The 14,227-nt window shown below is 43.7% G+C and overlaps 2 protein-coding genes and 1 pseudogene across 12 annotated transcripts in view; 2 read left to right on the plus strand and 1 right to left on the minus strand.

Moving 5' to 3' along the window:
- Nucleotides 1-1,529: 1,529 nt before the first annotated feature.
- LOC131825589 (uncharacterized) lies at nt 1,530-2,813 on the plus strand (annotated as a pseudogene).
- Nucleotides 2,814-3,010: 197 nt separating this feature from the next.
- Nucleotides 3,011-4,954, minus strand: LOC131824878 (RNA-binding protein EWS-like). The gene has a single exon (XM_059163499.1). The coding sequence runs from the start codon at nt 4,935-4,937 to the stop codon at nt 3,051-3,053; it is 1,887 nt and encodes a 628-aa protein (XP_059019482.1). The 5' UTR covers nt 4,938-4,954; the 3' UTR covers nt 3,011-3,050.
- A 3,324-nt stretch (nt 4,955-8,278) lies between these two features.
- PHC3 (polyhomeotic homolog 3) overlaps nt 8,279-14,227 on the plus strand; it is a 78,556-nt gene continuing 72,607 nt past the window's right edge. For 9 of the 11 annotated variants that reach the window (XR_009351018.1, XR_009351017.1, XM_059163500.1 and 6 more), the window contains exons 1-2: nt 8,279-8,407; nt 11,283-11,448. Coding sequence is in view for 9 of the 11 variants with exons in the window: in XM_059163500.1 (XP_059019483.1) it covers nt 8,394-8,407; nt 11,283-11,448 (180 nt within the window). In the remaining 2 variants the exon portion in view is untranslated. Of the gene's footprint in view, nt 8,496-9,316; nt 9,460-11,282; nt 11,449-14,227 lie in introns of those variants that run through there. The other 2 variants (XM_059163502.1, XM_059163501.1) reach the window with 2 other exon arrangements.

Here is a 14,227-nt window from a genome sequence, read left to right on the forward strand (position 1 = left end):
ACATTTGGTCTTTTAAGACTTCACAGATATCTTTTTTTTTTTTTTAAGATTTTATTTATTTATTTATTTGAGAGAGAGGGGGAGAGAGAGAGTGAGCGCGCATGCACGCACAAGTGGGTTGAGGGACAGAGGGAGAGGCAGACTCACCACTGAGCCTGACGTGGTGCTTGATCCCGGGACTCTGGGATCATGACCTGAGCTGAAGGTAGAGGCTTAACCGACTGAGCCACCCAGGAACCCCAAGACTTCACAATAATTGTATCAGGTGCTGTTGCCCCCTTCTTTTTTGTATTATAAAACTCAAATCAGTGTGTGTGCTGTATTAACTACCCTGAAAGTGTCCAGCATGGGAGGTAGGGGGCCATCAGTGATTTAGAATTGAGGTCCCAAACTCTGTCTGTAAAGGGCCACACAGTGAGCAGATCCTTACACTGTTGTCAGCCCTACCTCTCATAGCAAAGAAGCTGGCACAGACGGCAAAACATAAATGAATGGGCATGACTGTATTCCAGTAAGACCCTACTTAATGGAAAATGAAATTTAAATTTCACACGATTTTCACTTGTCACTACTTTTCTTCTTTTGATCCCCCCTACCCCCACAATCATTAGAAATGGAAAAATAATTCTCCTCTTGAGAGCTATACCAAAACAAGGGGCAGGCTGGATTTGGAGCATGGGCTTGAGTTGGTGAATTTGGGCTGCTATGACAAATTCCACACCACAAATACCACAAATAGCCACCACTGGGTGGCTCAAATGACAAACGACCCTTTCTCACAGTTCTAGAGGATGCGAAGTTGATTGAGATGCTGGCCGATGTGGTGGTGTCTGGTGAGAGCCTTATTCCTGGTTTGCAGATAACCATTTTGTTGGCTGTATCCTCACATGCGAGTGAGAGAGAGCATCTCCCTCTCTTGTCTCCTCTTCTAGGGGCACAAATTCCATTTATGAAGGCTCTATCCTGATGACCTAATCACCTCCCTAATTTAGAGGAGGCTCTGAATACCATCACATTGGGGGATTAAGGCTTCAATATATGAAGTTTGGGGCAGGGGAGACACATTCACCCCATTGCAGTTTATGAGGGGAGCCCTGGCATCCTGAAGAGTTCTGTGATCACTCTTCTCTGCAGGCCAGACCTTACAGTGGGAAATGCAGCCACTGACTTGGGGAACTAAATGCAACAGGAATAATTGGATCCTAAGTGGGCAGGGGCCAAGTGGCAGCACATAACTGCCAAAGGCTCAGCGGGCATGGTCACCATGATGGAGAGCCTAATCAAAGCCGCAGTCAGAACAGTCTGACTTGCACAGACCTATGTCATTAGCTAGCTCATCATGGTATTCCTAGAAGGGAAATAGGAAACTTACCAAATTCTTACTTGAACTGGTTGAGTAGAGAAGTTCTTGGTTAAGGAAATAAAAAGTTTAACCTGTATCTTAAGAAAAGAGTCATAGTGCCTCAATCAGTTCTTAGACACCAGGCAGTTTACAGATCCCAGAAACCCCTAAATGAAGGGGAGGTCACATGCCCCAGAGAAAGGACTCTGGATACTACCAAAAATTTATAGTTCATTTCTCTAACCTTTCCCAAAGGGACCTACAGCCTTCTACTAGGGTGACTGTGCACTGGGGTAAAGGAAATAATCAGGCCTTTGGGGGACTGCAGGACAATGGCTCTGAACTAACATTGATTCCAGGAGACCCAAATGTCACTGTGGCCCATTAGCCAGAGGAGGGGCCTACAGAGATCAGGTTATTGGTGGAATTTGGTCTCAGGGCTATCTAACCATGGGCCCACTTGGTTTCCAACTCTATCCTGTGGTTCTTTCTTCAGTTCTGGAATATACTCTTGGAATAGATATACTTAGCAGTCTGCAGAATCCCCACATTGGTTCCCTGACCTGTGGAGTGAGGGCTATTATGGTGGAAAAGGGCAAGTGGGAGACCCTGAAACTGCTTCTACCAAGTAAAATAGTAAGCCAAAAATCAATAGCCCTTTCCTGGAGGATAGCAGAGATGACTGCTACCACATACTTATTTGACTCCCTTAGTTGGCCTGTCCAGAAGACAGAAGGGTCCTGGAGAATGACAGTGAACTATGATGAGCTTAGCCACGTGGTGACACCAGTTGCAGCTGCTGTACCAGATGTGGTTTCCTTGCTTGAGCAAATTAACACATACCCTGCTGCATAGCTATCGATCTGGCAAATGCTTTCCTTTCTTGATCTCTATTAGTAAAGACCACCAAAAGCAGCTTGCTTTTGGCTGGCAAAGCCATCAGTACACCTTCACTCTCCTACCTTGAGCATACATCAACTCTACAGCCCTACGTCATAATTTAGCTCCCAGAGACCTTGATCACTTTTCCTTTCCACAAAGTGTCACACTGGTTGGTACATGGATGACATTATGCTGACAGAATTTAGTAAGTAAGGAGTAGCAACTACTCTAGACTTGTTTGGAAGGCATTTCCATGTAACAAGGTGGGAAATAAATCCAAAAAGACTTTGTCACCTCAGTGACATTTCTAGGGGTCCACTGCTCTGGGGCATGTCAAGTTATCCCTTCTAAAGGGAAGAATGAATTGTTGCTTTTGGCCTCCAAACAAAAACAAGGCATGATGCCTAGTGGGCGTCTCGGCTTTTGGAGGCAACATATTCCTCATTTGGGTGTTTTACTCCATCCCATTTACTAAATGACCTAAAAAGCTGCTAGTTTTGTAGGGGGTCCAGAACAAGAGATGGCTCGTTGACAGGTCCAAGCTGCTGTGCAAGCTGCCTTGCCACTTGGGCGTTATAAAGGTGCTTGAAGTGTATGTTGTAGTTGGGGATGCTGTTTGGAGCTTTTTTTTTTTTTTTTTTTTTTTTTTTTTACCATTTAACTTGTTTTAATGTTTCTTCACAAATGGTGAAAAATACTAAAGTACAGACAAGGAATAATCATAATGTTGTGGCCAACATTATAAATATGGAATTATAAATTTAAAACATTTTCTGGTTTAAAAAATAAATCTGGTAGTCAATGCAGCTCTGCGGGGTCTCTGCGTCTAGTAGGGCCGGTCTCTGCGTTCCTGACGGTGCTCGCCTTTATCCATTTTTCCAGGTCCTCCGCGCCCGCCTCTTCTTCCTCCCATCTGTTCCATCAAAGGTCCAGGGGGTCCGCCGGGGCCACCCCGTCTTCCTCCACCAAAACCGCCTCGGTCCATGCCCCGGCCACCACGGAAGCGCCCTCTGTCTCCACCACGGCCACCTCTGAACATCCCACCGGGACCACCGCGGTCCATGAGGCCGCCTCTTCCGCCCCGCATTCCACCAGGGCCACCTCTGCCACGGTCACCGCCAGGAGGTGGAAAGGGTGGTGGAAGGAAGCCTTCAGGCTTCGGGGCCTTACACTGGTTGCATTCTGTTCTCCAGGCAAAGTTCTGGTTTCCACAACCCGGATTGGGGCACTGCCAGTCTCCAGCTCGGTGCTGGACATTTCCTCCTCCGGATGGGTTCCCTCGAGAACCCCGGGGCCCTCTTGGGGGAAAGCCACCTCTGTCTCCTCCACGGCCTCCCATGCGACCCATGGGGCCCCCAGGACCTCCTGGGCCCCCTGGACCTGCACGGAGGGGCGGCGGCATCCCTCTGCCCTCACGGGGCGGCATGCCACCCCGCAGGCTGTTCATTGGAGGCTTCTTCCGAGCAAGAGACACCTTAAGTTTGCTCCCTTGAAAATCTTTCCCTTTGGGCTTTCCTGTTTCCTTGTCCAAGTAGATATGAATCATGGGTTGTCCGGTTCTCTTGTTCATCTTAACAACTCCACACTGCTTGAAAAAGTCAGCCAGATCATCTAAAGTCACATTGTCATTTAAGCCTTGCACATAAATTGCACTGTTGTCAGAATCTTCATCTGGATCTACAGGTGGGCCTAGATCAAGATCTGGTCCTTCATCCATGGGTCCACCAGGCTTATTGAAGCCACCTCGCTCTCCAGCGCCCATTCCACCGCGTCCTCCTCCCCGCCCACCTCTGCTCATGCCTCCACGATCAAATCCCCCTCTTCCCCTGCCCCGGTTATCAGGGCCACTCATGCTCCGGTTTTCTCCTGGTCCGGAAAATCCTCCAGACTCCTGCCCATAAACATCCATGCTACTGGGGTGGTCCTGTCGGAATGAACTCTGCTGCCCGTAGCTGCTGCTCTGTTGGCTATATTGACTTGGAGCCTGGCTGTAGGATCCAGTTTGGGGGGGATAACTAGTGGGCGGCTGCTGCCCATAGCTGCTTTGTTGACCATAGCTACTCTGCTGTCCATAGGTGTTCTGCTGAGAGTAACTGCTCTGATCATAACTAGTCGGCTGTGTAGAGGAGTAGCTGGTAGGAGGATAAGATGGTGGTGCCGTGACTGGCTGCATGGGGTAGCTCCCAGGTACCTGGGGATAACTGTAGTTACTCTGTCCATATCCTAGGCTGGGCTGGTTGTAACCCCCTGTGCTAGATTGAGGTTGACTAGTCTCAGTGGGTTTGTTACCATCCTGCGGTCTTGCAGGTGCGGTGGCTGCCGGCTGCTGCCCATAGGCTGGGTAAGCAGGTTGAGTGCCATAAGCAGACTGAGCTGCATAGGAGGCCTGGGTGGTAGTGACCGTAGCAGTGGTGGTATCGTAAGCACCAGTGCCATAACCCTGGACAGGCTGGCTGTATGCCTGGGGGGCAGTTGGAGTAGTATAACCAGCAGGAGGCTGTCCATAAGAAGTTGCATAGGCGGTCTGCCCATAGGTAGCAGTGGTCTGAGCTTGGGTATAGCTGACATCAGTGGGCTGTCCATAGGTTCCATAACTTTGCTGCCCATATGCCTGGGTGGTCTGTGCATATCCTTGAGTGGGTTGGGCGGTGTATGCACTGTAGCCCTGCTGGGCTGCAGCTTGGCTGTATGTACTGTAATCCGTGGACGCCATTTTCTCTCCTTCCTTCTCGTTCCTGTTTGGAGCTTTTGATAGGCCCCTATAGGTAAATCATTACGCAGGTCCTTAGAATTTGGGGGAAAAAAGCCCTTTCATCCTATTCATATAACTATTTTTCTTTTGAAAACCAGTTCTTGGCCTGCTACTGGGCCTTAGTAGGGACTCAATGGGTCACGCAGTTACCATGAGACCTAGCCACCTATCAGAAATTGAGTGTTACTTGAGTTACCAAGCCATAAAGTTGGGGGTGCATAGCAGCATTCCATCACCAAATGGAAAGGGCCCAGCAGGCTGTGAAGGCACAAGTGGGTTACATGAAGAAGTGGCCCAAATGTCTATAGTCCCCATGTCTGCTACCCTATAAGGATTGAGCAAGGAGGCAGCTGTCTGCAAAACTAAAAAGAGGGTTCTCACTAGATACTGAATCTGCTGGCACCTTGATCTTGGACTTCCCAGCCTCCAGAACTGTGAGAAATAACTGTTTTGTGTTTAAGCCACCAGTCGATGGTATTTGGTATAAGTGGCCCCAAAGATGAAGGCAGAAATAGTAATTTGCCAACTCCTGATCTAGAGTCTAAACTGGCTCTGTCCAATAGAGTTTTCTGTAATGATGGAAAAATGTTCCATATCTGCACAGCACAATATAGTTGCCACTAGCCACAAGTCACACTTGATGTGTGACTCATGCAACTAAGGAACTAAAATTTTAATCTAGCCCTTTCTACCACTCCTTTAGCCCTTACCCTTTCTCTTAGGATTCATACAGTTTCTCAGTTAGTTGCCCTGTATCCGTTTTCCTTTTCTTCCAATCCATTCTTCATAAAGCTAGAGGGTTCTTTCTTTCTTTCATTCTTTCTTTCTTTCTTTCTTTCTTTCTTTCTTTCTTCTTTTTTTTTTTTTTAGAGAGAGTTTTTTCTAAAATCAAAGAGAATCCTAGCACTTTTCCAAGGTAATGGTTCCTGGAAACTTTAGAAAGAAGTTCAACCTTCTAGCATGCCATATACATCCTTTCCTTAAGAAATCATAAAGAAGTAAAACACTGGGGGCCCCTGGGTGGCTCAGTCATTAAGTGTCTGCCTTCAGCTTAGTCATGATAACGGGGTCCTGGGATTGAACCCCACATCAGGCTCCCTGCTCACCGGGAAAAGCCTGCTTCTCCCTCTCCCACTCCCCGGCTTGTGTTCCTTCTCTCTCTATCAAATAAATAAATAACCCCCCACCCCCAAAAAAGAAGTAAAGCACTGTCCTCTCTCTGGTCAGATAAGTGATGATAAATTTCTTTCTTTCTTTCTTTCTTTTAAAGATTTTATTTACTTATTTGACAGACAGAGATTACAAGTAGGCAGAGAGGCAGACAGAGAGAGAGAGAAGGAAGCAGGCTCCCCACCGAGCAGAGAACCCGATGTGGGGCTTGATCCCGGGACCTTGGGATCATGATCCCAGCTGAAGGCAGAGGCTTAACCCACTGAACCACCCAGGTGCCCCGTGAGTGATGATAAATTTCTTAAGAGTAGTCCCTTATCATACTTTTCTTGTTCTAACATATCCCATAGTGGCTTGCTGAATGCTGCTGTGAAGAAAACAACAACGACAACAACAACAGCAAAAACTTGGCTTTGGAGATGGAAAGCTTAAATTAGAATCCTGTGTCTAGGTTTAGACACCGTGGGTATCAAATCACCTCACTATACTTCTGTGCTAAATGGGCGTGATGGTAAAATACCACAGGGTTGTTGTGCAGAGTAAAAGAGTTTGTGAAAATCCTCTGCACTTAGAAAAAGGTTGTAGAAAAGGTTGATGTTATAATAACTATCAAGTCTGGAAATGTTTCTAAAAAGCAATACTGATCTAAAATACATCTGGAATTTTAAAGCCAATCTTCACCAGGTGACAATATAGACATGGGCCTTAGATGTTCAAGGAAAAGAGGAAAGAAAGGAACAATTTTGCCCCTTTTATTCCAAACACTCCTTGGAATTATGCATTTTTGATCTTTAGGTATAAGACTGTGCTTTCTTTACTTTTGTTTCTCTAAAAGAAATTTCAGCAATACCAATGGACAGTTGATTCTTGAGAGTCAAATGACAATGACACCATATGAGCAGGTCAGAAAAGAAAGAAAAAGTGATGATATCTTATTTTTAAGTATCTACAGGGATTTTTCAAAGGGGACTTTCTCAGGGAGTTCTCGTATGAGTAGTAGGAAAGGCACTGCTCTCAGAGGGGAAAGTAAGGTAAAGAAACCACATTTTCAGCGGTGCCCAGCTCGTTTAGCCGGTATAGTGTGCAACTCTCGCTCTACTGGTTATAAGTTTGAGTCTCACTTTAGGTGTGGAGATTACTTAAAAAATAAAGTCTTTTAACAAAAGAAAATTACCCCCCCCCCATGTTCTCAGAGGTGGGATAGGGGGGTAGGCGTAAACTGACAATTTAGTTTACATTGGAAGTGTTCTTTTCCCTACCCTAGGGAGAGCCTGAAACACAAGATTTCCGAGATTAAGTATACTTTTCATTAGACCACATGACACTTCACGATAGATTTATATCAGTACTTCATTTCTCAGCTCTTGAAATTAGTGCAGTTCTACCATCTTAAGAAATACCAAAAGAAGACATTGTTTGTGATCAGTACACTTTTTTTTCTGTTAAGTATAGTAAAGATTGATTATTCTGTGAACTTAAGGTTTCCAAATCACTTAACGGATCTGTTTCAGAACACTTATATTGCAGGGATATTTCTACAAAACTCTCCCCAGTCTTCAAATTAGGATTTCCTGGAAGACAGGGACTTTTTAATACTCCTCTTTGTCTCATTCTGCCTCGGAGGACTTAGCATATATACTGAACAGTAAAACGTACTAGCAAACTTCTCTCTCGTATTCAAGTTTGCAATCCCTACCAAGTGCTCAGTAAATTCATGTCGTAGACATGAATGATACTCATAGGGTAATCAGGGTGATTCCTTAACCTCACCAGCGACTGGAACACTATCTTTGAGCCTGAGAGAGGAACTGCTGGTTTGGACCTACAGTTCCACTGAGCCCCAGTTAGCAAGACCTGCACCACCACAGTTTTTCCTTTCCCACTGAACTCCAAGCATCCAGTCTTCTTGTATTTTCTTTCATCTCACTCTCTGCAATTTACATAGGCTTTTGTATATTTGAGCTGTTCTTTAAGTATGTAACTTAACAGTCTAAACACAACTTTTCATATCTCGGTTACAGATCCCGTCTCGAGAGTGAGACCTTAGGCAATAGAAAGCGAGGGGTGGACGGGAGACAAGGAAACCTGGTTACTTCCCAGAGCCCGCAAGGCCTCAGGTGGGAGGGGGGGATTGGAAGCCGAGGACGCCACGTGACCTTGGGAGGCCCCAGGGCTGAGTCGACCCCGCCCCTCCGCTGGCCGCCGGGGGGCGCATGCGCAGCCCGTGTTAGTGATGGAGGAGAGAAGATGGCGGAAGCGGAGTGAGTGACTTGCTGGTGACTGATGTCGTAACCGGGGGGCGAGTGGGGCAGCGACATGTCCCCTAAGGGGAAAGCTCAAGGCTCTCTGGTGGGCAGTGCAGGGAATGGGAGACCCAAGAGCTTCCTTATCTTTGGGGATCCTGCTTGGCACATAACGGGGGGCGGAGGCCAACTGTAAGGGTCTAGTTCCCTCCAGGCGGGAGCGCCCCTTCCGCAGTCTGATCCCAAATCGGCCGGGCCCTGCGCGCAGAGTCACCCCAGGGACCCCGATCGCTGGGGTCTTCCGGGAGCTAAGTCCCGGAGGGCTCCTCAGGCGCTGTCATCCCTGCAAGTGGGCCCCGAGGGCAGCCTTGTCACGGATGCCCGCGCCGGGGGCCCGCGGAGGCTGGGGAGGGTTGGGCGGGCACTGCCAGGCCTCCTTCGCGCTCCCCTCCTTCCCGCCCCGGCGTCAACCCACTGCTCCTCGGTAGGAGAACCTGAGACGAGGCTGCTCACCGCCCTCCCCTGGGAGGCGTGGAGATGTCCCAGCGCGGGCCTTGGAGCGGAGGGTGGTGGGGAGAAATGTTCCTGCGGGTCTGGCTAGGCAGAAAATACCCCAGAAGAAAGACCCTGTCTCCCCTGGGTCTTTGGCTGCAGTGTAGATGCCCCCTTAGAGGGCCATATTCTTGTGTGGCGGTGTGGTGTGATGGTATCCTTAGCTAGCTGCTCAAACTTAAGTGTTTCCTGGGTAGGCCTCTTGGGCACCAGGACTGCCAGCTGTATTTTGCAGACAGTACTACGCACACTGTGGAGTTAGCAAAATTGTTCTTTTGTGCCAGGTCTCCAAATGCAGTACAGTGGTTTGACCAGTTCTACTCACTGATGTTTAGATTTGTGCCTAGAATTTGGAGTATCTGTGACCGTTTTTGGTTTGTTACAGAACATACCTACCATGGGGTCTGAGTTTGACCACATGATTGCATAGAATACCACTCTAAAAGGACCAGAATTTAAGTTGGCTTTTTGCATGTCACTGCTACATGTTTCATAAGTGTTACGAAGCCAGTAATTTGGTAAAAACTTTACCTTATCTACCACTAAATCTGAATGATGTTGAACAGTTGCCATATGATGCTGTGATTTGATGATTGGGAAGGCAGTTTGAAAAACTATAAAAAAAAAAACCAAAACCCCAGAGAAGCATAAAGATGTGTGAGTCATTTACTAATCAGAAAAGTGAAGTCAGCTGTTTTCCTTTCACTTTTTATTAAATTGAATTTTCATTTTACTTTTAATTCCTTGAGGAGCATATAAATACTATTTATATAAATGATGTAAAGAACAAAGAATATTTGTACATAAAAGGACACCATATGGAAATAGCGTATGCATGCATAATTAGTACCAAATTCCTTTGTCTTTTCATGAAGTAGAAAGTGTTCTTGTTACATTCTTGTCAATGATGCTGATGTGATGTGTGTCAAATTTTGTTTCTCAGAAGAAAAGAGGGGTTAAGAAAGGCAGATAAGACTGTTGTATTCACAGGTGTGCTTTTCACCATTCGGGTGCATTTCTAACTCTACAAAACTATTGCAGTTCTACTCTCTAACAATTCAAGGGCTTCAGAATTGACTTAAAATACAATGTTGTTTGATTGAATTAAAATATAGATTCAAGGTGAAGTGGAAGTTTATATCACAATAGTGAAGTGAGTTTGCAGTATTGGAGGGGAAGAAATCAGAAAGTTTGGTACAAAAATGTACTTTATGAACTTTATTGTTCATATGTGGGGAAAGTGACATAATTGTGCTGTTTTCAGAATTTGGAGCAATTCTTTGTGAAAAGACACTTTTGTGGGGAAGTGGGAAAATTGTTGTCAGGTGCTTCTCTGATTTCCCAGAGTAATCTGCTAATAAGTATAATCAGAGTTATTAGATGTAGTAAGGACAATGTTATAGACTAATAAGGGAAAAGCCAGTGTGAGTTAATAAAAAATTACTATTTTTACCTTTTTTTTTTTTTAATATTTTATTTATTTATTTGACAGAGATCACAAGTAGGCAGAGAGAGAGAGGGCGGGGAAGCAGCCTCCCCACTGAGCAGAGAGCCCCAGGCATAGCTTGATCCCAGAACCCTGGGATCATGACCCTAGCGGAAGGCAGAGGCTTAACCCACTGAGTCACCCAGGCACCCCAATTTGCCTTTTTTTTTTTTTAATGTAAGTTTTATGCTAGTGTTGGGCTTAAACTCAAGAGGTCCTTGAGGTCAAGAGTCACATGCCCTACCCACTAAGCCACCCAGGTGTCCCTTAGAGCCCCGTGTTAGATATGGAGATTACTTAAAAAATAAAATCCTAAAAAAACAATTTTTTAAATTATTTAATAAGAGAACATGTTTTTAAAGCAGAGTGGATATGGTAACCAGAAACAACCTAATTAACACAAGTCCTTAGGCATCCTGTTTTAATATATAGATAAGAATTACTTTAATTTGTGATTAGTATGGACAAAAGAACGTAAAAAAATACTTTAAAGTACTCTGATGCTGCTTAAGCATTTGTTTTTTTAGGTAGTTTAGTGGTCTCTTATAAACCTGTTCTGGTTTCACTTATCTTTCAGTAATGGAAAGATAAAGTTTAGGCCAGGATTTATTTAAGTTGCGTATCCTGAATCATTTGAATGCAAAGTTAGTAGGTATTAACTATCAAATATGCTACATATTTGCGAAGTACTTTTACTTTCTAAGTGGTTATGGTGACTTTGTGCGATGTATGCCATTTTGGGAGGGTCTTAAAAATTTAGATTGTTGCTGATTATTTCTTTGAAATAATTAAATATTCTTTAAAGCCCATGAAATAATGCTTTTGCCAATGCAAATCCTTTGTGTAACCTAACAGATTCAAGGACCACAGTACAGCTATGGATAGTGAACCAAACCCTGGCACATCTTCTGTGTCGACAACAACCAGCAGCACGACCACCACCACTATCACCACTTCCTCCTCTCGAATGCAGCAACCTCAGATCTCTGTCTACAGTGGCTCAGACCGACATGCCGTACAGGTATTTCAGTTAGAATGCATGGTAGACTGAGACTTAGGATGTCATTACTTTTCTCTTAAGCCAGATGAAGCTATTGTTTCATGTCCTCAGATGAGTCACATGATATTCTCTAAATGAGTACAGTTAGGATTGTTAATGTTAGAAACAATAAAAAAGTTATTTAATAATCCTATTGACAGGGCTTATATTTATCAGCAGGTGGCCTATAAAACCATATGTCAGGAAAATTATAGCTGAAAGGACTCTAGGTGCTGCTGCAATGTGGAGAAACTCAACCTACAGCCTTGATATGTAGAATGGCTCTAGGTTTTTCTGGGTTCTTTGTATTTGAACCCAAAATATAGACTTAGGAAGATCTATTCAGGTCTGTAGATGTGTTAAGAGGTTCATTTAAAACTCAAGTGGTCTAAGAACCTAAGTAGGAGGATCCATTTTAAGCTTCTGGGGGCCGAGGGGGAAGGGAATATTTAACTAGGAAAAGTTTTAGGTCTTCACTTGGTTGAGAAAATTAATCTTTATAATAACGGATGTTGAGACAATATGGTATTGCATAAAAAGGGCATGGGCATTACAGTCTGATACGCTCTTTGAATTCCATCTTCTTAATCATTAATACCTATGTAGTGTTGGATGAGGGGCGTGATCTCTTTGCACATCAGGAAACTGAAATGAGGATAAGACCACCTAGCTCCTTAGTTATGATGAGGATTTAAAAAAAAAAAAAGATTTTGAGAGAGAGATTTTAAGAGACAGAGCGCTGGAGAGTGTGAGTGCATGAGCTCAAGCAAGGGGAGGAGCTAAGGGGGAGTGAAGGAGAGAGACTCCTAAGCAGACTCCCAGCTGCTTATTGAGTTGGTTGTGGGGGCTCAGTCTTACAATCCTGAAATCATGATCTGAGCTGAAACCAAGAATCAGAGCCTTAATTGACTGAGCCACCCAGGCACCCCAGTTATGAGGATTAAAGGAAGCATTAGAACTGTGTGGGGCACAATATATATATACCCAGTCAATAATAATATTTAGTATTTATTGAACAGTTGCTATGTGCCAAGCATTTGATGAACGCTTTACGTGGGTTATCTCTTTTGATCCTCAGCACACCTCTGTGAAATAGATATTATCTCCATTTTATAGGTGGGAAGACTGATGTTTTAAATGGGCTAAATAACTTTTCCTAAATTCACATAGCTAGTAGATTGTCTGGTTTTAGAGTTGTGCCTTTAACCACTCTGAGTTTTTATTTTTTTTTTGTTGTACCTGCTTACTCTTTCTACAATCTCCATAATTTCATTCTACTCTGAAATAACTTAGTTGTTTGCAAGATATTCCTCTCTCCACTCCATTGCTATTTGTTGTTTAGGATTCTGAAGTTACCATGGGGTGGAATCAAAATTGTTGGGAGGCTGAGTGAGTTCAGCAAAAGTTCAGACAGGAATGGGGAATGTATTATTAATGTTCTTCACCTTTCTTTGAGGCAAGGGACACAGGAATGTGGTATTTTACTGTGCCGTTTTGATCTCTAGTTTCTACCTAAGCTGGATGTGTTAATAAAAAATAAAGTGTTGGGCGCCTGGGTGGCTCAGTGGGTTAAGCTGCTGCCTTCGGCTCAGGTCATGATCTCAGGGTCCCGCATCGGGCTCTCTGCTCAGCGGAGAGCCTGCTTCTCTTCCTCTCTCTCTCTGCCTGCCTCTCTGCCTACTTGTGATCTCTCTCTGTCAAATAAATAAATAAAATCTTAAAAAAAAAAAATAAAATGTTAACTGGAAATGTGTAGATATACATGTATCTCACAAATAGCATTAACACTAATTCTTATGAAGTCATATCATTGTTACCCCCCAAATTTAATCAAATCAATATTTATTGAATTACCTAAGGAATTCTTTAATACCTTCCGGCATTTGTTTTCATTCCTGTGAATACTATTTGCCCTTTTCATTTCTTTAGAGAAACAATATAAGAACAGTGCAGTTTACCTTTAATTTGTATTTAATGAGTCTCTCTTCCATGAGTCTGTGGTTGAATGACAATGAAAGACTATGTTGATGATAAGAAATGACTATACTCTGACAAAAATGTGTCAAATAGTTTACTCATTTCTTATTTCAATTTAATTTTAGTTTTGTTATGTAATTTAAAGAACATATATAGATTTACGTGACCAAAAAGGCATACTATTGTAATTCTCTTTCACTTAATGTTGGTCTATAGTCTTCTGCAACTAAGGTTCAAACTCCTGCATTGATTTTGTCATAAGAATCTGTAGCAGGTTTAGCAGTCTATAGTTGGAGAGATGAGCTATGTATACATGAAAGTAAACACAAGGAAATATGTTTTCTTGGAATTTGAATAAAGAGATTCATTGCTTTATGGCTCATGGTATCCTGACTCAGACCTCAAGCTGTAGGGTTATGGCTCTGTTACTCCCTTAGCTCTGAAAACTCTGTGGTTGATGCTGAGGTTAGGGTTCTGTGCTGTTTAAGAGTCACTGTGGGCATGATGTGACTTTGGGACATGGTTGCAGAGGACTGGTGTAGTCTGACTTACGGGTTTGGACAGATAAAGGATAAAGGATTTTTCTCTGTTTTTAGAATATTTATTTGACTTTCCTACATTTATCTATTTATGAAGTCTCAGGCTCAGATTTTATATTTCATTAACAAATACAGTAATTAACACTTTTTCAGGAATTTTTTTTAGTTAAAATAGTTTTATTCTATGTTGAAAGGAATCTGGCATTTAAAAAACATTTAAAAAATTAATTTAAAACATGAAACAT

The sequence above is a fragment of the Mustela lutreola genome, chromosome 2 (assembly GCF_030435805.1).
Source record: "Mustela lutreola isolate mMusLut2 chromosome 2, mMusLut2.pri, whole genome shotgun sequence".
NCBI lineage: Eukaryota > Metazoa > Chordata > Mammalia > Carnivora > Mustelidae > Mustela > Mustela lutreola.

Excerpts from the sequence above, each read along its gene's own strand:
- LOC131824878 (XM_059163499.1), bottom strand. The coding sequence starts at position 4,937 with ATGGCGTCCACGGATTACAGTACATACAGCCAAGCTGCAGCCCAGCAG.